The 25,141-nt window shown below is 40.8% G+C and overlaps 1 protein-coding gene across 1 annotated transcript in view; it reads left to right on the forward strand.

Moving 5' to 3' along the window:
• HGD (homogentisate 1,2-dioxygenase) overlaps positions 1–23,844 on the forward strand; it is a 43,338-nt gene extending 19,494 nt beyond the window's left edge. Inside the window, exons 5-14 of the mRNA XM_077118206.1 lie at positions 3,390–3,449; positions 5,090–5,181; positions 6,881–6,915; positions 7,763–7,842; positions 8,406–8,505; positions 10,913–11,037; positions 13,438–13,542; positions 16,064–16,190; positions 20,741–20,922; positions 23,486–23,844. Of these exons, the coding sequence (XP_076974321.1) occupies positions 3,390–3,449; positions 5,090–5,181; positions 6,881–6,915; positions 7,763–7,842; positions 8,406–8,505; positions 10,913–11,037; positions 13,438–13,542; positions 16,064–16,190; positions 20,741–20,922; positions 23,486–23,635 (1,056 nt within the window). The 3' untranslated portion in view covers positions 23,636–23,844. The remainder of the gene's footprint in view (positions 1–3,389; positions 3,450–5,089; positions 5,182–6,880; positions 6,916–7,762; positions 7,843–8,405; positions 8,506–10,912; positions 11,038–13,437; positions 13,543–16,063; positions 16,191–20,740; positions 20,923–23,485) is intronic.
• Positions 23,845–25,141: the final 1,297 nt, after the last annotated feature.

The following is a 25,141-nucleotide window of genomic DNA, read 5'->3' on the forward strand; positions in this document are numbered from 1 at the left end:
ATTTTCAGAATGCAGACATATGTGAAGCAATAACTGGTATAACTAAAAGGAAAAATAGCCAAATCCACAATTATAGTTGGAGATTTCAACAGTCCTCCATTAACAATTGATATAACGCTTAGACAGAAAATCCTCAAGGATATGAAAGAATTTTCACAAACATGAAGAACTGACATTTTAGAAATATTCTTTGGACTTTATTAAAAACATTTGAAATTTACTAGCTATTGCCTGAATGTCATCTTGACTCCCAAAAATATTACAAATTGGCTTGTCTTTTTTGAGATAATAGCAATGCTCTCAGTATTTATTTATTTACTCAATTTAATACCTAATATAGTCAAGGCATTGTATTGTGGACTTTATTTGTGTCATTGCTTTAAAATGTTTAATAATTAGGAATTCTGTTTGGAGAAGCTGCCTAGCAATAGTATATAGTAATGAATAAAAAATACTGTGAAAATTTATAGGACAAAATCAAATAATAAGCATCCTTTTATGACTTTCAGAAGCTCTTCTGTGAACAGAATTATAAAATCATAATTCTCACCAGCACCCTATTGTTACATGTGAGAAAAACCACAATCCAGAGAGAAAAAAAATAACTTGCCTGTAATTTTAGAGCAAATGGGAACAGAGGTAGAACCAGAACACAAGTCTCCTGGCTTAGTCCAATGCACTGCCCTCCAGGTTCAGCCTTGGATCAGACATTTACTATTTCACAGCATGCAGTTAAGTTGAACATTTGGTCCTAGCAGGAGAGTTTTCCTTCCTTCCACTCCACAGACTCTTCCTGTTCATGTTCTCCCCAAATCAGCCTCCTCACATTCACCAGGGTTATCAGGCCAGACCTCCTGACCAAAATTGCTTGCCTAAGGGTACAAACTTAGCTTCCTCTTGTTGGGTACTGGGTTTATCACAACCACCTTGGGGTCTTTAATGTCCTCTATGATATGCTGGAGATAGGTCTTGGAAAATATGCAACCTTCAGACCCAACGGGTTCATTGCTCTCTACATTACCATCTGTGTTTTTGAAAGGAATCTATTTTTGCATTAGCGAAAGTTCTTTAAGACCATTGCTTCATCCAGGATGTAGGCCTTATTGAAGGCAAGTTCTCCACATCATCATATAGATGCCTTTCCACCTAAAACCTCAAGCTCTCTCTCCTCAAGGCTTGAATGCTGACATGCTACAGAAATCCTTGAAAAACTGACCAGCATACCTGGCCAACCCATCAGCCCCATTGGTTCAATCTTTCTCACCCACAGAAAATGGAAGACTTTATTTCTACCCCAAATGGTATTTTAACTCCTGGCAGAAGCACAAAGGTACTGTCCCCATACAACAAAACCTGGCAGTACTCCCTCGGATGCTGGGATTTATTTATTTGTTTGTTTCCTGTTTCTCTTTCATTCTTTGTCTCTCATTTCCTTCTCTCTCTTTTTTTTCTTGCATTTGTTAATTCTTAGATGAATTATTTAAACATCATTGCTGTTCAGTTATGGGCCTTGTCACTGCCACAACTGGCCCAAGATGTCCAAATTTAGTTGATTGATTGAATAGTTGATTGATTAACTGTATGGATTTTTCTGAACATGATGCTTGGGTCAGCAATGCAAGAATCATTAGAATCTCTGAGTTGGATGAGGTTAGTCTCAAATCTTAGCTAGACACTAGAAATACCCGGAGAGCTTTTATAAAATATTGATGCCTGGGTCCCACCTTCACAGATTCTTACTTAATTTGGTCTTGGGTTCAAAGGCTTTCCAGGTGATTCTCATGGGTAGCCAGAGTTAAGAATCTCTAGACTAGAGCTAAAAGGTGGCCTAACCAGCCAGTGATCTGAGACTGAAATCCCTTCCACTGGGAAATCTAGAATGACAACTCTTTCTGGAACTAAGATTCCAGGTAATATCATCTTCCAGTCAGTCTTCCTGGAATAAACAAACTCTTCACCTCTATTATAGAGGGAAGCAGCAGGTAATGCTTAGTAATAAATCAAAACCTCCACTCAAAAGGCCAGCAATGTTCAGCTGTGGCTTTTTCTCATGTCAGGGGAATATCCTACTGGTCAGAAAGTCTCAACAATGGGTGATTTGTCCCACAAGTGATATTGGCAAGTCTGGAGACATTTTTTGGTTGTTACAACAAGGGAAGTGCTACTGGCATCTAGTGAGTAGAGGCCAGGGATGCTACACAATATGCTATCATACACAGGACAGCCTCCCACAATGAGGAATTGTCCAGTGCCAAATGTCAATACACCAAGGTTGAAAACCTTTCCTAGATCCTTGCTCTCAGGTTCCCCCCTCCTCTCCCAGGAGACATCTTCCTTAATGCAATTAGCCCTAAAGCTGCCCTTCCTTCTTTCTGAAGCATGATTCCAACATGGTTTTTCAAATCCATGTTTTATGTCCTTTTTAAGTAGTGCCAGAATGTGATAATCCTGCTTTGCTTTTAAGAAATAAAGGCTGCCACGTGACTGTGTTAGAGAAGCAGAATAATCTCAGCACTGCCTTTTCCACTTGCTGCTTCCTTTCCTCTGGCTCCCTCTGTGAAATACAGAATGAGCTGAGCACCATGACCTGACAGAGGCTGCGGAGGCAGCCCTGGGGGTGCAGGTCACTGCAGGACAGACTGGAGGTTTATCAGCTGCCAGCCTGCTGGGTCAGGCCCGCTGCCAGGTTGATTATTAAGTGCTGGGTTGACACTTCTAGTAGGGCCCAAACCTGCTGATTTTTCTCCCCACTTCCTCAGATCATTTCATTATTAAATTAAAGATTGTTGTGATTTAAACTGAATTGTCGTCAGGTAGCCTAGGGACCAACGCAGGGTTTGGTGGAGAAACCGAACCAGGTACTGCATTTCCCAAATCCAATCTTAGCTGGTTGCTTCTTTTTTCTCCTAAAGAAATAATTCAAAACTCCAAGGGCTGGAAGGAAAAGTAGAACTGCTCCTGCAGTGTCAGGAGCCCACACAGAGAGGCTAGCATGCCAGGAAAGGGAGCTGATTATAAATAACATGAAAAGCAGCATCAATCAAAAACTCACTGATCTGCCTGAGTAAAATGTTAGAAAAAACAAATAGCTTTTGAAAGAGGAAGCAACGAATAGACGGCTGAATTTTTTTTTAATTTTTATAATTTAAAGTGGTACAGTACAAAAACAGTTTGTATGCATATGAGTTTACGTATAGACAACCCAACAGATCCCCTTTAAGGAAATAACAGATGAGTATTAATTTTAAAATTACAAAATCAGAAGTAGAGCCTGGCAGCGGGAGCAGCTGTCCTTACTCTGTATAATTGATGCTATTTATTTAGAAGACCTGTGGTTTCCCCTTGTGAAATAATTTTCCTGTATGTGTGGATCCTTTTGTTTTTTCCAGCTGAGATGGAAACCATTTGAGATTCCAAAAGCGTCTCAGAAGAAAGTGGATTTTGTGAATGTAAGTTAATTCTTTCCACACCTTCCCGTGGCTTTCCTCTCTTTTGTGGTGAGTTTTCCAACCACTTGCAGGCTGAAGGCCAAACAGAACCAGCCTTAAAGGAAGCAGCAGAGAAAATCACCTGCTTATGCTTTTGGGGCTGGCCAAGGAATGTCTTATTTACTGGCACCACATGGCCCCTGACACTAAAGAGCATTCATGGACTATTTACATTTACAACATCTCAGAAAAGCCACTGTGAATTGAACATTTACCTACCCCAACTGCCTTTGATTTTGGTTAGAACAGAAGATCTTAACCTTTTCACTCCATGGGCCCCTTTAATAGTCGGATGTTTTTAAATGCATAAAATAAATGATATAAAACAAAAAGAAGCCAATTATATTGAAATAGAATTATCAAAATATTTTTAAATGATTTGGTTTAGTCTATATATGCTTCCTTATTAATGTACTAGAAAAGATTTTTGAACTACTCTAATAACTATATTTATTAGAAGTAGGGATGAGCATAAATGATATTTTGAGATCTCTGTAACAAGCATAATGTGATATAAAAATATCTATAATTTCTATCAGTGACAAGGCACTGCTAATGAGGCTGTGGTTTGTGGTTGATGTTAACATTAATTGACAGAGTTCAGTGTAAAGAAAAATACAGCTTTTTCCCCCATCCACCTTCATAGGCCCCCAGAAATGGATTCCTGGGCTAGAATAGCACCAAGTAGGTGGCAATTCCAGTTAGCATGAAGCTGATTAGAAGCTCTGCTTGGTACTTATATGTGCTGGAAATGTCAGAATGCCTGTGCCCAAAACAAGGAGCATGTGGTGGAAGGCAGAGGAGAACTACAAGGAGGTAGAGTTCAAAGAAGCCAGCGGAGGGTCCTGCAAACAAACCACAGTCAAAAGCTTCCTAAGGGCATTGCAGGTGCCCAGGTATAGGCCAAACTGTGTGAATCATCTTTAAGTTCTTATCAGCTTTAGTGCTCTAAACACTTGTGTGTACTCTCTTAAATAGAATCTCTCACCCTGTGTGAATTATGGATAGCTGGAGGAACAGAGGTCTCTCCTTTTGGGCTCTTCATCTGCAGGTTTGAGCAGACAGCTGTTTTGAGAAGTCCCACATGCTAAGGTTTCTTATACTGTGGATCATCTGGTCATACAGCGAGAATTATTGTCAATCAGGATTCCTTCTTCTGGCCTGTTCTGTAGATATTGAGGCTAACCCTATTAATAGGCAGAGGACTAACCATATGTTGGGGTATATTTGAAGGGTATTAGCTGGTCCCTAATGCTGTCACCTTTCTCTCCAAGCCTGCTGGGTGTCTGAAATTACCTTCATTATAATCTCTCCTTTAGAATAAATTTATGTACCACCTGATAAAATACCAAGTAATAAATTGATGCATTGTAAGGTCACCTAATGTAGCCTTTAAGACAAGCCAGATCTAGGGCCATGACTGGCAGCTAAGGTGAGCCACCACCTATCAAACATGAAAGTCAATAAACTCCAGACTTCCCAGAGGCAGCCTGGATCCCAAATGTAACATTAGTCCCAAAGGGAAGCTCTAATAGAACCCTGCCTCATGACCTTCAAGAACCAAACTGTTAGACATTACTGACATGTGGAGTTTCTCCCAGGGCCTGCACACCTTGTGTGGAGCTGGAGACATCAGATCTAACAATGGGCTTGCCATCCACATTTTCCTCTGTAACACCTCCATGGGGAACAGGTAAGTGGCTCGGTGCTGGGGCAGGGCAACCCCATTCCCCCGGGGCTCTCTGGACCAGAGGGTGAAGGTCAAGTCCAGCTCTTGGCTCTTATAAAATCACACATACACATACTCTGTTGTTAATGATGTTTATTTTTCCCCAGAGCAATGCTGATTTATATTTATAAATATGACGGTAAATGAGCATTTCAACTTCAACTGACTCCCATGACAAACAAGAATGTAATGTAACAATGCAAATAAAATGGGAAGATGGAATCGGGGACTAGTCCAAGAGTCATTTTTATTTTAATCAAATTTGTATCAGAATATCCTTAATTTCTGTGGTTCTCCAGGGCTGTTCTTGAGTCATGCTTGAGCAGCCACTGGGACCACCCATTGGTGGCAGACCAAACTGACAAGACTTTGACTTCAACTAATAGCTTTGGGTAAACGTGAAGTTCCTAAGTGTAGGAGCTTATATGCTGGCTTTTCTTTTTTTAATAAAAAAAAAAAAAGATAGGTAAGTAGAATTTAATCTTTTCTTTGGGAAGCAGAATATCATACCAGTTTTGCACACTGTCTCAGGAATGAGACCATTTGCATCCAAAGCCCAACTCCACCCTCTCTGACTGAGAGACTTTGGGCAATTTGTTTGACTTCTCTGAGCCCCACACATTGTGAGGTATACACAGTCCAGACCCTGGCCCAGGGCAAGTGCTCGACAAATGTTATTTACTATTACCTTCACGGAGAGGGTTCATATCTTCTGAAGTCTTTTACAGCATTTTTTTTTCAGTTGCTGTTGTTTATCATTCCTGTTATCCAAGCCACATGAGTTCTTTTTTAAATACTGTCCTTTTCCATTCCCACATTCCTCTTCTCTATTTTTAACTTTTTATTTATTTGTTTGTTTTAATGAGACTGTTGATGGGAGATGTCCTTCTCTCACAACCATCAGCCTGTATTGGTGATGGTGAACTATTTTGAAGAAAGCAACTTCAGCTGTTCCCTCACTGGTTTACTTTAAGGCAAAAACTTTTAAGAACTGTGCTCTAAGGAACAAGAAGAGACTGTGAGAAACCTCCCAAGCTCTGTGGCAGTTCAAATTTGATAAATAGACCCCTGGGCCTTCATCCAAGCTATTGCCTAAAATGTGGAATGAATCAGGGCTAAGATCACAGCCCTGGAAGAAGGCACTGGAGCACTTCCTTTGGATCCAATCTCATCTCAGGCCACCTCCCCCTCCCTCATTTGAATCACACTGGCCTTCAGTCAAGTCTTTCAATTTGCCCTGTACCCTTCTGCTTCAGAGCACCTGCACATGCTGTTCCTTCCTTCTGCCTGGATGTTCTCCTCCTTCCTCCAATGCTTATCTAATTAATTCTTTCAGCTCTGAGGTCAAATGTTACCTCTCCAAGAAAAACTTTGCTAACTCCCTGGATTAGATAAGGTCCCCTATTCTTTCAATCCCCAGAGCTTGACTTTCCTAGTGCCATTGTAATTTGCAATGATTTTGCGCTGTAATTACTTGCTTCCTGACTCCCCACTTGACTCAGCTCTGTTAGGATAGAGACTGGATCCACATTGCTTACCATTTATACCCATACTGAGCCTGGCACACAGTAGGCACTAAACAGTACTTAGTGCGATGAATCCATTTGTCTAGATAGTGTTAAAACTAAAACTAACAGGAATTACTCTTTACTTTTTATTTCAGATGCTTTTATAATTCAGATGGGGACTTCTTGATCGGTGAGTTCTGAAGATTTCAGCCTCCTTCACTGTTGATTAATTCCTAGCCACAAACTACTTTTGAAATTTCATTCACATTCTTTTCCTTCATCCTCCAATCTGTTTTATTTCATTTCGTACATGTATAGACTGGGTCTACAGGGCCTAGGAGATCTGGAAAAGATTCCTAATATATCTTAAAGCTTCTGCTCTATTTCCTGGCCTCTCTCCTTGCCCATCCCTGCTGGGCTTTTCTGTTGTGAGAGGTCTGAGTAGATGAAAAGAAAAAATGAAGAGTAATACCAAGATGTGATCAACTTATTAGGATAACTCTGTTGGCCTACAAAATTGCCCCAGAGCATCCTGTCACTGATATCCTCAATTTAAACACACATTTTCATGACATCACTTAATGTTACCTCTACTGGAGATTGCCCTGGGTTAACCCATTATACTGGATGGTTTTAGTACCACTATTTTGGAGTCAACATTTTGGTGTAACATCAGACAATGTCAGCCTTCTGCTGGAACTCCCAGAAATTAATGATTTTTTTCATCCTATTTCTGCTTCTCTTTTTTGGTCAATCACTGGATAGTGTCTATACATATATATATGTATAGCTTATATATATATAAGCTCCTTACCTAGAAACTGCAATAGGCAGAGAAACTTGACTTCATTCGCATTTTTCTAGATAGTAAAAGAGTTAACCTAAGTTGTTGGAATATATGCTTTTCCCTGTGAAACTCAGTAAAGCTCTTTTCATTGGGAATGAAAAAGCAAATGTGGTCCTTAAATCTTTTACTTTTCATGAAATAGCACTCACACAAAAAGAATTGCTCATGACTGCCCTGTCTTTTCTAACAGTTCCCCAAAAAGGGAAGCTTCTCATTTATACCGAGTTTGGCAAGATGCTTGTGCAGCCCTCTGAGATCTGCGTCATTCAGGTTGGTGATGTGTCCCCTTCTCCTCCCAGCCTCTCCCTGATTTGGGTTAAGTGAGACAAATAATCAGATGTTTCAGCTGCTGCTATTTCCAACTCTAAAATTTCTCTGTCGTGTCTGGGCAGTGAATGGGAGGGAGTTTGAGTTATGCGGAAGGGCTCCACATGCAAAAGAGTAAGCAGGCTTGGTGCCTGCTTTGTTATAAATTGGCAAACAATCACAAAGCAAAAAGCATTGTCAATTCACTTTACTAAATATTTATGCACTCTAGATAAGGCCCTATTTCCATGGGTAGAGGTTGGGGAGGAATTAAGGCAGATTTCTTAAAATTTTGGCTAAATCGGGCCTTCTGCTATCTTTGGACCCAGTAAGAATTTAGACTAGAATTGGCTTGAATCACAGATGTGATTGGGAGTTTTTTTCTCTCTAACACATCATTGAGCTGCTAATCTCTAGAAGCAAACAAAAGTTTCACTTTCACATGTGGGCTGTGGCTCTGGGGTAAATTCTTTATGACTACAGAAATGATTTTGGGAGGACACACTGGTATCTACTTCCCCTTCCAGCGAGGAATGCGGTTCAGCATAGATGTCTTCGAGGAGACCAGGGGTTACATCCTGGAGGTCTACGGTGTCCATTTTGAGTTGCCTGATCTGGGACCCATTGGTAAGTCTTCATTACAAGCCTCTAAACCTCATTTGAGGTACAGGACATGCATAATTACATCTTCCCCCCCTCTCTATCTCATTCAGATTTCTACTTTCCTTGTTAGACTACTTCTGCTCTAGACCAAGTATAGTTCAGAATTTCAAAAACCTACTGGAATTCCCTGAGTAATTCCAGACTTTCTTTTCGACATTTAAGTTCAGGGGCTCAATGCAGTATGGCTGGCCCAACTGATAAAATAAAACCTTTATTAGATAACCCATCTATATATTAATCCATCAACAAGTCTTGATTCACACATTGTGCCAAGGGTAATTGAAAATAGGAACGTAGTCTCCAGTATTTTAGAGCAGCTAGAAGTAAAAGTCTAAAAACGTGAAAGTATAACCCATGTCAAAGTCTGAAATATGTTCTACAACTAATTGTGGTGCTGTGCTTTGAACTTTATAGCTTTTTTGTATATATGTTATTGTTCAAAAAAAAAGAAGGAAAAAAAGTCAATTGGGATGATGAAAAAGTATTTAAGCCCACTAGCCTCCTATATTCTGAGAGAATATAGAGCTAGAAGAAAAAATATGATAGGATCATATGGTAGCCCATGACAAACTCTGGGATCTGTCCTGTGATCCCTTGTTGAAGAGTGCTTTGAAAACTACTGCTTTTTTATTTCTTTGCTTTGTATATATGTTATACTATATAATAAAAAAAGTTAAAAAAAAAATAGGAACCTCATCAACAGTAACACAAGCCTCACCCCCAAAAATGCACACATAACAAAAATAACCCTGGCCAACCCATTACAAATAGCATATATACCACTGGAGATGAGAGAGTGTGTAATGGATTTCTGGTTATACAGTGTGTACTGCAAGGATGCAAGAGTTTGGGGTTACTGTGGGCTGCAGTCATCAAATACAGCTTCACATACAAGATGAGATTGACTAATTCTTGATAAAAAGTTGAGGAGAGGTAAAGTGGAAAGGGAACAACTTAAGCAAAAGTACTCAGGTGGGAATAAACTAAGCCCATGGGCTGTGCTAGACAATAAAGTGGAGAAAGGTAAAAAGTTGGCAAAAGCTATATTACTATGGAAAGGAGAAAGAGACATGAGTGATGAGTGACACACAGTCTCCAAACCTCATGCATTCTTACTGAACACACTGCACAAAATGCATATGCTTAACAGTCAAAAAAAAAAGGTCCATTTTTCAATGCTAGAGACCATAGCCAGATTACAGCTTTCAAACATGAACCAGGGCCCCTCCTCATTCTTCTGGAAAGCCAGAGGCAGGAGATGCAGGAGAGAAGGGAAGGTGGTGGGAGGGGTTGCTCTTAAAACATCTCTCGGAGTGAAAAGAGTGCCTGGAAAAATTGGCCCTTGATTTCCTCTTTGGCATGTTTGCTGAAGGTGGCGACCACACTTCCCAGATCGTCCCTTGTCAACAACTTTTTTAGAGCAAAGCAGAGACCAGCCAACATGTGCCTTATGGTCACTCCACTGGGGGATCCAAATCGTCAGAGGAAGGTGGGAGGTGGCAGAGAGGCAGCTGGAGCCATGGGGGCCGCCTGTCATCCTGCTCACCACCCACTCTTCCCGCCTTGGTCTGGCTTCCTGCTGCTTTACAGTCAGCGGAGCCTCCAGGTTTCAGGGAACATGTACCCTCTGGAAAATATATATAATTTGCTAACCAGCTGGGGGTTTATTTTTTTAACCCCAGGAGCTGGAAATGATAAAACACTCCCCAGGTCTCCCTTCTCAGAGTTAAATTATGTTTTTGCACTTATGCTTTTTATTTTTGGTCTTCTGATTTATTTTCTTTCTCTGAAGGGAGTACTTGCTTCTAAGCAAATGTAAGTAAGCAAGACTTGCATACTTTCTCCCCAAGTGGCAGCCAGATTTGTCAGGTTGGAGAGCAACAATACAAACTGCTGAATTCTGTCTGAGGTGCAGAGGCATGTCTGGGAAAGAGACTGTAATTCTTCTTTTCTAAGATCAAGGACTATAAATAATTGCTAGAATCATCAGGGGTTCCTTTGAAAGAATAAAGATCTAATATTCTATCAGATCTTCCCTTTTCCTCTTTCCCAGTCTCTTTCTACCCCCACCCCACCCATGTGGTGATGAGATAATGCAAGTGAAATGGTTTTGTAAACTATAATCCCTCTACAGCTTCTAAGAGGTGAAATTGTGATGCTGATTTTTGTCTGAGGTCCCAGATTTCATCAAATTCCTTGGGCCTTCTAAAAAGATACCAGACTGAGAACCCAATAAGTCTTTGAGCAATGAAAGTAATTTATGGAGTGGGTCTTGGCATGAAAGACTGTCCTTTCTATCTGTGCAACTATGGGCATCTTTTCTGTGTGACTTCACGAGTGTCTAAAGGACATTTGGGTCATTGTGTTCTAGGAGCCAATGGCTTGGCAAATCCTCGTGATTTCTTAATACCCGTTGCCTGGTATGAAGACCGCCAGGTGCCAGGTGGTTACACTGTGATCAATAAATTCCAGGGCAAGCTGTTTGCTGCTAAACAGGTAAAGTAAGAGGGTCTATAGGTAGGGGAGGGGATAAATATTGAGCACCTACTGTTTTCTAAGGCCAATTGTTAGGTAGTTTACATTTATCTTTTCATCTTTACCATACTACTAAGCTACTAAATATAAGGTACAATTTGTCTTATTTGTAGTCATTAAAACAGGCCAGGTGGTAATACATAATTTATCCAGTCTCACAATAAGTTACAGAGCCAATATTCGAACCTATATCTATCTAACTCCAAAGCTCATGTTCTTTCCATTATTCCAGCAATAATTATCCTGACAAAACGGAGTTCTCTATAAACGATACATAATAGATGGAAACATAAAGCATAAGCAAGGTAGTATGTTCTGAAAAGCAAAATGACTTAAAGAACAGTCATCCACGATTTGCACTCTCCAATCACCACCACATTTCAAATAAGCAAAGGTTGATACAAAGCAAGTAAAACTCAGCTAATTAGCTTAGTTTGCTTTATATCGTAAGCTTGATAAACTCAGAATATAAGCAACAGCATGGATAATAATAAATAATAACATGTTATCTCTAATGCAATATGGTATATTTTTTATAAGCTATCAGGTTTCTAAATTGTATATGATTTAATAAATAATAGATTAGAATAAAACAAAAATATATTAAAAATAACCCAAAGGTCTCTGTGTTTAACTTTATCATTATTCATTTGCTTTATTTTTTGTTTATTTGACTTACTACTTACATTTTGTCAAAGCATGTTATTTTCCTTTGGCAGCATCTAGAGTGCATACCAACCAGAAGGGGCCAACCAGTTGGCACTTAAAATTAGTTCCTGAGGCGCACACATGCCTAAATTGTCACCCTCATATTCTCTGAGTCATGTTTCTCTAAATGTGGTTCAGGGACCACTCACATAAAAAATTCCCAGGGAGGCTTGTTTAAAATGCAGATCTTTAGACACTGCTCTAGACTGGCCAAAATGATAACCTATGAGGATGAGGTGTGTAAATCTACATTCATTTTAAGCCTGTTCCCTAGATTACTTTTTATGTATACTTGATGGAGAACCACTCTTTCAGACGCAGCCAGAATCTCCAGGGAACTTTGCAAGTGGACCCTGCACTGATTATTCTCTGTGTGAACCCCACTGTTCCATTCTCCCTTCTCTGCTCTGATCCGTGCCCAGGGAGGTTGACTTAGATGGACTGCATCACCAGGCCCCCTAAGCAGTAGGCTTCTGATTGGGTTCAACCAATGGGAGGCACCTCATGGAACTGGAGGGCAGGAGGAAAGGCAATTTGGGATATCTCTTCTCCTGCTTCCTCCTTATTTGGGACTGTATTTATGGCAGTAGCTACATTCCTTCATAACCTCAGCTCCTGTTGGGTAGCTCTGGTTGTATGCTAGAGCTGCCTCATGCTGACTTGCAAGAATTGAATACATCTCTTCTCAACTCAGTATTCAATGTTGTCACATTAATAGCTTGAAATCAACTGTGATAAGAGTATTCACATAATAGGAATCAGCAAACACAACAAATCAGGGATTCTTTTTTCCTGGAGAGTTATTGTTAAATATTTACCAGCACACCACTGGGCAGCCTCTTTCTCCAAGGTTCTGTCTCTCTCCAGGGTCCTGTAAGGATATTTCCTTCCCTTGTAATTCAGGCTTAGGAATGGAAATATCTCCCCACTATTTCTAGGCTCAGATACTTCAACATCTCAAGTCAGTTCACTTAACCCTGACCTCACCTCTGCGAGTAGTCCCTCCATTAAAGCCTTTAGAACATTCTGAGTTAGATTCTGTTTCTGGAACAGACCCCTACAGAGTGCGAGGCCTTACATAGCAGAACATAGATCCTCTCCTACACCAGGGCAGATCCAACAAGCAGCACCTTAGTATTGCTCTGAAATCTCAAGTCCTTGGGTCTGGAATTCTTACAGACTTTCTATCCTCTCCTTATATTCACTAAACGGAGGCACTATGTCTCTCGGAAGCTCTTCTGGATAGTTACCTGGAGAACAGCCACAGCATTTGCCCTCTGCCCCAAGAAACCCAGCAGGTGGCCCAGATTGAGAACTGCTGGCGTCCACAAATTCTCACAATAGTGTTGAAAAAAAAATGTTGAGAAGGCACTACTTGTAAAATGTGCTGTGCTTCTGCTGAACATGTGATTAGAAGACACAGGCAGCTTATGACCTGGAAAAATAGGGTTAGTGGTGAAGTGAGTCTGATTCGAGGGGGCATGAATCAAGCAAAGAATAATTCAGTGTTATACTTCTCCCAAAGGAGGGTATAGTTAAGTTATGAAAGCAAAATCAAAATTTAAAAAAATCTGTGACATGAAACACATACTGTGGGATCACAGTTACAAAAGAATTAGATGTTAGATCATCTTTTCCTGCTTTTGTGATCAGGATGTCTCCCCGTTCAATGTGGTAGCCTGGCACGGGAACTACGTACCCTACAAGTACAACCTGGAGAACTTCATGGTTATCAACTCGGTGGCCTTTGACCACGCAGTGAGTTTGGACTGAGAGGAGCTTTGGGAATGGGCAATTTTTGGGTGGGAGGAGTCCGCAGTAGATCCTTGACATTTGAAAATCTAACATCTCTCCCTGTCATCCTTGGAAGCCATATGTATAGTCATGTATCATTGTGCTGATAGAAATTTGAATCGTGTGCAGCAAGGCTTCAGTGAAGGAGGAAATCACACAGCTAGTGAAGGGGCCAAGCCAGACACTCAACACAGCTTAGCTCTCTACAGAGTATTCACAGTGACTCTCACAGACAGGTAAAAGCTTAGTTTCTTTGTGGAAAATTTATCCCAAAAAGAAAGCCAATTGCTCATGTTAGTGATGGACTGAAGAGGAAGGAACTTGTATGGTTTTGGAAAGGACTCTGTCCTTCTCACCGATGTCACGAGTTTACTTGCTCCACCTGCCCACAATGGTGCTTCCCCTCCTGGTTGTTTTTAGCAGTGGTGGAATAGACACCCTCTTCTAAATTACTCATGATGTTCAATTCTTGAATATGAATCCAAGAAAGTCTACAGGCTCATATTTTTTACTCAATTAAAGAGTCACAAATAGGTCCCTGTTCTACAGTGCAGGCCCCCACAGCCTCACATCCTTGATAAAGAGCTTGTTCTGAGATCCTGGGGGAAAGTTCATTTTGCCACCGAGTTCATAATAGATTAACTTATCCCACAAGCTGGGGTGATGATTAAAGCAGATGCCAGAGAACCAGAGACAGAAAGATTACTCTGAGCCAATTCAGCTTATCTCTGGGGGGACTAAACTACCTTTCTGAAGAAGAGCAACTCTTATTAAAACCAAAGGAGAAAAGAAAAGTGAGTCACCGAACCCAACGTGACATGAAAAGGGATCTCGGGACATGGATAAAGCCTTTACTGAATTGCTATCTTTAATAGTTTCCAATCATTTCCCATGACAGATGTAGAAGTCACAAGCAAGAAGGTTAGTCACAGCAATAATGGTTAGTTGTTTTTTATTTTTATTTTTTACGTGAGTTTACACAAATTCAATCTTCTCTATATTGTTGTTGTAGTTACTTTTCCAAATAACAGATCTGATTATTCATTCCACCAGTGCATTAGAAAACCTTTGCAGGATCCCTTTGGCTTAGGATTAAGTCTGAGCCATGGAGCGTGGTATTGGATGTTCTTTGCCATCTGGTCCTAGGCTCATTTTCCAATACCACCTCTTGCTCCCTCCCTTCAACAAATGCTCCATGGGCTTTAGTCTTCTCTTAACAAAATATCTATGTACTTTGATGCCTTTGCTGTTTTCTGGGTTTAAAATGCCTTTCTGTTTTTTATTTTTCCTTTTTCTGTCTTTTTCTCTTCCTTTCTTTCTTTCTTCTCTTCATTCTTTAGTACCTACCTTAGATGTCACCTCCCCTTTGAAGTCTTCTCTGATTCTTTTGGTGAAGACAGTATTATTTCCTCTGTACTCCCTTAGATCTCTCTTTTTAAAAATTGTCTCTCTACATATATGTATTTCTATTTCTGCATCTATACACACACAGAGGCAGATATGCTATATATATATATATATATCATAGGGAATTTTTTTAACATTTTTTGTTTGTTTAGTTTTTTTATTTGGGGGTTGATGGGGGTCATGCATGGGCCAGGAATCAAACCTAGGTCTCCCACATGACAGACAAGAATTCTTCCACTGAACTACCCATGCACCCCTCTAAGATCTCTACTTATAAAGTTAGATTGCCCTCGGCACCTTGCTGTGATTAGTTATGCATGCATTTGTTTTATTACTCCTTTGCCTCCCTCCAATGCTAAAGTGGCTGGGAGTAGATCTCAATCATCTTTGAATTCCCAGGCCCTAACATGGCATCTGAAAGCTAACATGATGATTGCTTTCAATTAACTTGAATCTCTATTTTTCCATTCAAGGATTCTAAAGTTATTTTATTAAAAATCCCAGTATTTTCCCCCAATCTACTCCCCTTTATACTACCACCACTTAAACTAATGATTAGACATGAGTATCAAACAAGGGTAAAAAAGCAAATGCCAGCTCCCAGGTCTTCCAGCCCAAGTATACCATCTGGAATCTTTGTGATTCTCCCACAGAGAAGCTCATCTTACAGCTACATCGAAACTTGGATATTATCTTATTTCCACATTACTCTGGGCATTCTGCTAGGAGCTCCCTGACTCTCCCATCAGGGTGACCTGAGGTTGGCAGGCAGGACCACTGATTCTCAGACCTGTAGGTTCATGTGTTGCATGTGTTGTGGGCTCAGCAGGGTGAAAAAGCAGCTCAGAATCCTCTTGGCAAGTGTTCATTCATTCTGCTTCACACACAGCATGGGGGAAACTCAGATGAGTGATTTCTGCACCACCGTGACAAGTCCAGACTTCTTAGCCTGGCCCACGTGGTTTGATCAGAAGTTGGACCAACACTTGAAAACACCTTCATGGGTGGGTGACATCTGTATCATTAGCCAGTCACCTCCCTTGTATCATGTGTTCACTTACTCCTTATGCTTTCACAGGACCCATCCATTTTCACAGTGTTGACGGCCAAGTCTGTCCGCCCTGGAGTGGCCATTGCTGATTTTGTCATCTTCCCACCTCGATGGGGTGTGGCTGATAAGACCTTCAGGCCTCCTTATTACCACAGTAAGTCTCTCTTTTACCAAGTTTTATTTGGAAACCAAAGAGACAGCAAAGTGGCGCTTTGGGAAATGCTGTCCGGTGCGTCTGGACACTCTGTCCCTGCTTGAGTGCAGAATCCCTCCTCGCAAGACCTAGGGCTCCCCAGACATTTTGCTGCTTAAATTCTACATCTCCTGTATGATGGCAGTGATGTATTAAGAAGGAAACAATTTGTAATGCCTACATTCAAGTTTCTCTGGTCCAGAAGAGAGGCAGAAGGCTGGTGAAGTGTGAAGGAAGAAGCTTCTTTACATTCTATTTTGATCGGGTTTATGATGTGGTTAGTTTGTTGTTTTCAAAGCCTTCCCCAGTTATTTTGGCAGGATAAAGCTGACCAAAGTCCATGATAGGGATGGGCTCTATTCAAGAAGTTTCTCTAGAGTGTTTTGGGCCTAGAAAAGGACCAGTAAAATCTATTGTTTTATCTTAACGTTATTATTATGTCTAACAGTTAACAATTATTGATCATTTTCTGTGGCACTATTATAAACTCTTTAAAAGTATTAACTCATTTAATCCTCACAACATGGTAAGAGATAGGTAGTATTATTATACCCCTCCCAGCTTTTATTTTCAGAAGATGAAACTGAGACCAGAGAGGTTAAGTAGGCCAAAACAGCTAGTTACGTGGGGGAACCAGAATTTAATTGCAGGTAGTCTAATACCAGAGCAGACCCTCATGTCCACTAATGAATGTGTCCAGCACAGTGCTTAGTCCATAATATTCTCTTAATAAGTAAGCAAATGCATCACCAAGAATGATGCAAGTACACCTGGCTGTACTTAATGAGGTTGACATTTTTAATTGTGCAATAGCTTGCTGAAGATCAAATCTAAACGTCAGTGTGCAATTCTGCTTCCTGGAGATCACATTCTTATGTTCAAAGAGCTCTAGGGAAACTCTGAAGTCCCTTTCGGCTGGAACATTCTAGAAAACAAACCCCTTTTCCTTAGTTAATCACAGGGTCTTCTGCTGTAAGAAGCTCTTCTCTTTATGTACCAATTCCTAGGTATCAATGCTCAACAGTATTCACCAGTGAACCAAACAGGCAAGTTACGCATTTGTAGAGCGTGAGGAACTAAAGCCCTCGTGAAGGAAGAAGAGCCGCTTCATGGCCAAATGCCAGCACCACCTTTTTCTGGGTGACACCACTATAGTGGAGAAAAGAAAACAATCAGTTACCACTACAAAGACACCAGATGCTTTGTGAATGGCGACATAAGGAGCTATGTCCTTTCTGAAGACTGTCAGATCCATCACTGGTCCTAATTATTCTTTTCCTTGAAGTTAGTCTCCTCAAGGAGCTGTTGCCAAGGAGAGAGAATTGCTCTGGCTTATAACCTACACCAAATATGCTAGTCCTTGATAATTGACTATTTTACTTTGTAATTGTCTTGACATTATTCTGTGTGCCTGAGGTAGTGGTTCTCAAGTTTTAGCATGCATCAGTGTCACCTGGAGTGCTTGTTGAAACACAGATCACTGGGTCCTACCCTAAGTATTTCTGCTTAGTAAACCGGGAAGGGGGTGCCTGAGAAATTGCATTTTAGGAAGTTCCCAAGTGATACTGTTGCTACTCTTCTGGGGACCACGCTTAAAAAAATTAAGGATATAAAAATCACCTAGGATGATTTTTTTAAAGCTTATTCTCAGGGCCAACCCCCTCCCCCAGACAAGTTAATTGGTTGGTTTTAGGGTTTGTCTTCATTTGCTAGAGCTGCTGTGACAAAGTACCACAATCTAAGTGCCTTAAAATAACAGAAAATTATTGTCTCACAGTGCTAGAAGTCCAAAACCAAAGTATTGGCAGGGTCATGTTCACCTGACGTCTTTAAAGTGTTATTCCTCTCTCTTGGCTTCTTGTGGTGGCCAACAGTCTTTGGCATCCCTTCCTTGCTTGTTGTAGCTACCCTAAAAGCTCTACCTCCATTTCCACATGGTCTTCTCTCTGATCTCTTTCTTTACATTGATGTTTTCTTCTCTGTCTGTCTGTGTCTGTGGAGACCCCTTCTTATAAGGACACCAGTCATATTGGATTAAGGAACCACCCTACTCCAGTGTGACCTCATTTTCGTTTGCCTGATTCCATCTGTAACAACCTTATTTCCAAATAAGGTATACATTCTGAGATCCTGGGGATTAAGTTTCCAACATATCATTTTGGGGGACACAATTCAACTCATAGCAGGAGGGAACCTCAGTATCTGCATTTTGAATTTGTAAGCCAGGGGGTTCTGAAGAAGGAAGTCTGTAGACCACATTTTGAGAAACATCGGCCTAGGGTTTGTCTCCCCAACTAGACAGAGGGATTTTAGAGCCTTAGATGAGTTTACTACTGTGTTAAGGCTCTCGACCCATTCCTTAAATCTGATTTGTAGTTAAGGCTGCCTGAAACAAATGGATTTGTGAAATACCTCCAGTAAATTTTTTAATGACTTGCAAGTAAATTTGGCTCCAGGAGAGATCTCAGAAAGGTATGGTTGCCCTGAATCACTTTGAAAAACTAGAATCCCAAATTGGGACTTAGTTTTGCCAGAGATATTAAAAATTTTACTTTGACAATAATAAAAATCTCTTCTACTTCGATGTGACTTTATAGAAGAAGTGGGGAGTTATTTCTGTAAAAATATTACCTCCAGTTATCTTAATGTACCTTAGTCAACTGGATTCAGCACTCATCAGAAAGGCAACTTCTATCCTCCCACTGTCCTTTGAAATACTGAAAATGATGTAGCAATGTCATCACCGAACTCATTGCCGCTTGAATTCATATTCATATCAGAGCTGAATTCAGTCTTGCTCTGTTCTCAAAGCCAAGCCATGAAGGTGACCCTGAGAATATTTACTAGAGCAAGGAGCGCTACAGGCATATTTAAGTTATGAGCAGAACTGCTTTTAAAATAAAGATACTTTATGCTTAAATTTGCTTCTCCTCTATTTCTTCTTTCTAGAGAAACAAGTAGAACTATGATCTGAGTCTTATCTTTTCTGCAGGAACTGTCACACTCTTGCTTTCTCTGAAGGGACCTGCAACAGCATTTTGCTTTCTGGGCAGGGTGGGTATGGCTGCTTAGTCAATTACTGAAGTGTTTGACACTTGGTTATACTTTATATGTAAGGAAGTGGAGTGGACATATACCATGTTAAATGTTTGGCTTCACAAAGGTTCCTGCTGCCATATCTCCCTATTCTATCTATGGTTTGTACTCTCAGCACTCTCACAAGACAAACCATGAGTAGCTTCAGAGCAAGGGTTATTTCTTATTCAACACAGTATTAAAGTACCTAGCACACTGCCTAATTATACATGTTAAATGGATGGATGAGCAGACGGGTGGGGTGGGGAATGGACATATAGATGACTAGGTGGGTAGCTGGGTAAATGAATGGCAAGACACCTAGAATTACTCAGGTGTTATATTTCTTTAATTCTTCTCCAAATTCATTGCTATTATAATAAAGAGACTATTTCAATGGAAACATAAGCTTGGGGGAGTGAGAGCATGGTAGTTTTTCTCAAATTTTATTTGAATCCAGAAAGCGCAACTAGAACAAATATATTTAACATGTATGAAAGCAAATTTCCATTTAATATAGCAAACGACTTTCTAACACCCAGAGCTGTTATGAGCTATGTGATGGGTTGCTTTGTAGAGTAGAGAGCTTCTGTTCACAGAAGATGTGCAGGCAGATTCCAGGAGGTAATGTGTCAGGAATGATGTAGAAAATTCTTTTGTACTGAGTAGAAGTAGGGACCAATTACAATTTTACGTTTTAGGATTTTATGAAGAGGGTGTCAATTGAAACATAAATAAAAGAGTGCATCTAAGACATTTTGAAAAATGGAAGAATAAGATGGTATCAGATTCAAATATAGAAGAGAATATTTTGTATACTATATATATATATATAATTTATGTTTTACAGATACCAAGATCCTCTCATACAGATTCTTATTTGATAATGAACTCCAAGTGTTCAGGGCTCTTTCCATTACATCGCCCTTCCAACAACACACACACGCACACACACACACACACACACACATTACACACACATACACACACTTCAGCCTTCCAGATTAAGAACCAAAAATATGAGGATGCCATGTCTCAGAGTGGAGCTATTTGGGAAAGAGTTGCATTTGGGAGAGAAAATAACTTAGATAATGGAGTACATCTACCCTTTAATATGATTTACATTTTCATTGTTATTAAAATTCTCGTCTGTTCCTTGATTTCCTTTAGCCCTAGTTCAATTTCTTTCAGACCCTGGAACTCAAGACCTTTGATAATCTACAGGGCCACTGAAGAGAGTTTGACTATCGAGAATTCCACACCAATGAATGTTTAATGGCTATTCCTCTGTTGATCTGTATTCTTTACTAATCTTGCAAAATTTGTCGGATTCTTCTATCCTCTTGACATTCTGTGGAAATAATGTTTGAGGGAGTCTTGATGTTTGACTGGTTTGGTACTGGATTATAAAAATAAAAGTACTTCACTCTTCCCAGGGAATTGCATGAGTGAATTCATGGGACTCATCAAAGGCCACTATGAGGCAAAGAAAGATGGGTTCCTGCCAGGGGCAGTCAGCCTGCACAGCACAATGACCCCCCATGGGCCTGATGCCGACTGCTTTGAGAAAGCCAGCAAGGCCAAGCTGGAGCCTGAGAGGATTGCTGATGGGACCATGGTAAGTAAGTTAAATGCCAGTCTCTGGGTGGCCTTTGGTCTCCTCAGCCTTGTTGAGAGGAGTGGCTATTTTTATTTCTCCAAAGCCTCAGGGCCAGGGGAGGAAAGCTGTATGTCTATGTATGTATGTTTTCTGTGTGTGTGTGTGTATCTATGTACACCCCTGTGTGTATAGTGACCACTGGTGTGGTGGGGCTGCAAGCTTTGGCCTTGGAGCCAGACCTGGGTTAGTTCCTGTGTGACCTTGAACAAGTCACTTGACATCTCTGTGCTTTGTTTTCCCCATCTGTGGAGAAGGTACTGTATCCCACCAGCAGATGGCAGTGAGTTAAGAACCTTAGAGACTGTTCAACACTGTTCAAATGTAAGGGGATATAATTAATATTATGTGAAGGGTCTTCCCTTATCTGTATGCGGCATATGCTCAGTCTCAGAATCTTCTGCTTTTTGAGGTAATCCTCTAGGGCCACAGCAGTGCGGGAGCCAGGATGTAACCTTCAACTTGTTCCTCAAGCCAAGGAGTGTCAGGAAGCCTTCCTTCCCTATAATTAGGGCTTGTGAGCAGCTATTGTCAGCTGTTTTCTAATTTTTCTTTGCCTTGCTTTGGCATGGGATGAAACTGATGGAATTTAAAGCCTGTTTTGTATTCCTTCTGTGTCAGGCTGTAAACATTAAGGCTGAACACAATTGCGTTGGCTTGGTACTCAATTTTATTTTATTTTTGCATTCTTAGAGGTAGCATTTATGGACCACAAGGAGTGATTTTATGCTAATCATGTGCAAATTTGATTTACATTTTTAAATAAATGCCTCCATGCTACCTGCTTTTACAAATCTCTAGCACACACTGCCTGACTGCATGCCCAGCTTGCAAACTACCTAAGCAGTTAGTTATCTGTCCATCTGTCCCATCTGTCAGTTGCAGTGTGCTTTCTGTCCCAACCCCAGGGCTGGAGTTGCTCTGGAGGGGAAGGGTGCCCAGAGTCCCATCTGCTTGAGCTTGGCTCTATTTTCCTCTTGCAATGGACTCTGTGGAGTTTCTGTGGAACCTCTACCCCTCTGAGATGTGATTTGACAATCTCAGTTAAACTATTGCCTCTAGAAGTCTCCTGGAGGTGTACAGGCTACAACAGCGGAGCACCTTTAGTGCCCTAAATTGGCTTTAGATAATTAGTACTGCCAGGGAGTGGGGTTTTGCAACAGTGAGGCATGGGCTAGGACTGTCATGAGGTTTGGGACTTTGGGTAATATCTAGGGCCTGAAGAACTGGTGAGAAAGCTCTCCTGTGTGGGGGAGGGAGGATTGGGGGTGGGATGGGAGGCCCTGGGCAGCCAGAGAGCCCAGACTATCTGTTTTGGAAAGATCAGACATTTTACCCAGACCTAACTTTGGGTCTCCCTGAACATTTTCCATTATGTAATTAAGGCCCAAGCCTATCTACATGCCTTATCCTTATTCCAGTCTGAAGCCAGTGATTTGATACAATACTCCCTTTGTAACTCAGCTGGATGGGCTTTTATTCCTCCAATTAGACAGTGAGACTCCTTAGAAACAGTCAGCAAAGGGACAGTAGTAATAATGGCCATGGTAATGACCCTTATATCTGAATTGTGCTTTGTAACTTGCATAATACTTCCATATGATCTCATCTGTCCTTTGCATCAGACCCGTCCTAGGAAGTCAAATGGGTGTGATCATCTCTATCGTTTTAAGCAGAAACAAATTGATGTGTATTATACACCATACAGTAATGTGGACACTCTGGGTTGTGGCACAGAGAGCTTTATTATCTTCCTTTTGCCCATCTATATTTTTAAATTTACAACAATGTATGTGAGAACTGAAGGGTGTTTTTTTTTATGAAATAAAAACATAGTGGGTGGGAAAGTCAGTAATTAGAAAGTCTAAGATCATGAGCACTTGTGTATTCTTATTGTTGCAGACAAAACCCACCTGAACACAATGGTGTATCCATCACTTAGACCCTGTGGACTGGGGCTTTTTAAAGTTCCATAGCCATTCCACCCCTGTCTCGTTCTCCTTCTCCTTTTCCCAGCCCACTACTTAGTCAGAGTCCTGAAAAGGTAGGTTCAAATTCAACATTGCCACTTCTTGCTACTATCACCTTAGACAGCTCTAAGCCTTAGTTTCTTCCTCTGCAAAATGGGAACTATGACCTCCATCAAGGAGACAGCCACAGGATACGTTGGCCCCTGTAAAGATGGATACCCTCAAAAATCTCCCATCCTTGCCCTTGGACCTAGACAATTTAGCTCCATGATAGTGTGAGGCCAATATGAGGCTGATGTGTCCAATTCCATTTTATAGAAGGAAACCTTGAAGTTCTGAGAAGCTAAGAGTTTTGCACAAGGTCTCACCAGCTTGTAAGTCATAAAACCAGAGACAGAAAACTGGGCTTGGACCTGCTCACTTCATCATGCTAGTGTACACCATTTATTATTTGAGGATTTTGCCTACCCATATCTTCTCTCTTGACATAAAATCAAATGTGTGTTATTATCCACCTCACCTGTTCTTTCCCATCCCACCCTCATTTCCTACAGGCATTTATGTTTGAGTCTTCTCTAAGTTTGGCCATCACCAAGTGGGGGCTCAAGACCTGCAATTGTTTGGATGAGAACTACTACAAGTGCTGGGAGCCTCTCAAGAGTCACTTCACCCCCAATTCCAGAAACCCAACAGGACCTAATTGAGAACAGAGCATTGCTATCAGAATTCATGATGAATTTGTACCATTTCCTTTAGAATTTCATGCCCATTGGTGGTATGGGGGATGGGATTAGTTAAAATGAGAACTCACTTTTTCAGTTAAATAACTCAGAATATTTGCAGAAATGTATTTGGAAAGTTCTGTGACTATCAGTTTAATTAGTTAATTAAATACTGGCTGATGTTCTGGCAATTAGTCATTATCAGGTCTTGATTTGAGATAGATCTTCAGTGGCCTGGACTGGGGGCCAGGCAGACCCAGGGCTTCTTCCCATGACCTTAGCTTCAGGGGCTTCATTATAGGGGCATAAGTCCAGGACCTCTACCAGAGACACAGACCAGGCCACAGGAAAGGATAGACCAAGCACAAGGACCATAAACAAGACTAAAGCCAAGATCATGCTCCTAGGAGTCAGTCCAGACATGAAGCACAAGAGAGTAAAGAACCCTCAACATCTACCGTCAGCCTAAATCAGAAGCCTAAATAGCCAGTCCAGCAGGCTATTTATCTTGCAGGTTACATGGCAGTCAATATAATAATGGACAAGCAGCCCAGTTACCAAGAAGTGAAAAGCATTCATTCACTCAAAGGATTTGCCAAGAGCTGCCCTGATATTAACACTGGAAGTCCTGCATCCTAGGAAATCCCTCATTCCCAGGCAAACAAGGATAGTTAGTCACCTTATTATTCACTCATTCATCAATCCATTCAATAGCTACCTGTTGGGTTCTTACTATGTGCCAGCTACAGAGCTAAATGCGAGGGGTGAATGGTTGCAAAGGAAGAAGCACTCTCTTCCTTTAGGGAGGGCAGTTTGGAGAGATCAGGACCAAGGCAGATCAAGGCCTGAGCAGGGTCAGCAACAAAACTAAGGCAGTATTATGTAGGAAAGCTGCTCCTAACATTTCTTACTTTGGTCTGCAACCATCCCAGAGTACTAGGCTGCCTTACACATAAGGCATGAATTGATTAGGCTCTCCTGAAAAAAAGAAGACCAACAAATCAAACAGAAATATGATAGGAAATGATATTTGTTGCTGCTTCAGTTTTGTTGTTTTAGCCCATTTTCTCCACTGGTTACCATAGTAGCACATTTCATATGCTATCATCAAGTGGCATTCATTCAACAATATGTAGGGAGGGTCAGTTACGTGTCAGGGCCAACAGATTAAGGTTGCTAGATAGAATACAAGATGCCCAGGCAAATCTGAATTTTAGATCAATCACAACTTTTAGTATAAGTATGGCCTGTACAATATTTGGACATACTTATACTAAAACAGTATTCATGGTTTTTCCGAAATTCAAATTTAACTTGGTATCTTATATTTCCATTTGCTGAATCTGGCACTCTTTCTTATGCAGTGGTTAAGGAGACAGATGTGGTCCTTGCTCTTACAGAGCTTACATTCTAGAGGGGGAGACAGACAAGTTATGCAAGCACAATAATTACAATCTGTGAAACAAGCCAAGAAGAAAACAAATAGGG

The sequence above is a fragment of the Tamandua tetradactyla genome, chromosome 10 (genome assembly GCF_023851605.1).
Source record: "Tamandua tetradactyla isolate mTamTet1 chromosome 10, mTamTet1.pri, whole genome shotgun sequence".
Classification (NCBI taxonomy): domain Eukaryota; kingdom Metazoa; phylum Chordata; class Mammalia; order Pilosa; family Myrmecophagidae; genus Tamandua; species Tamandua tetradactyla.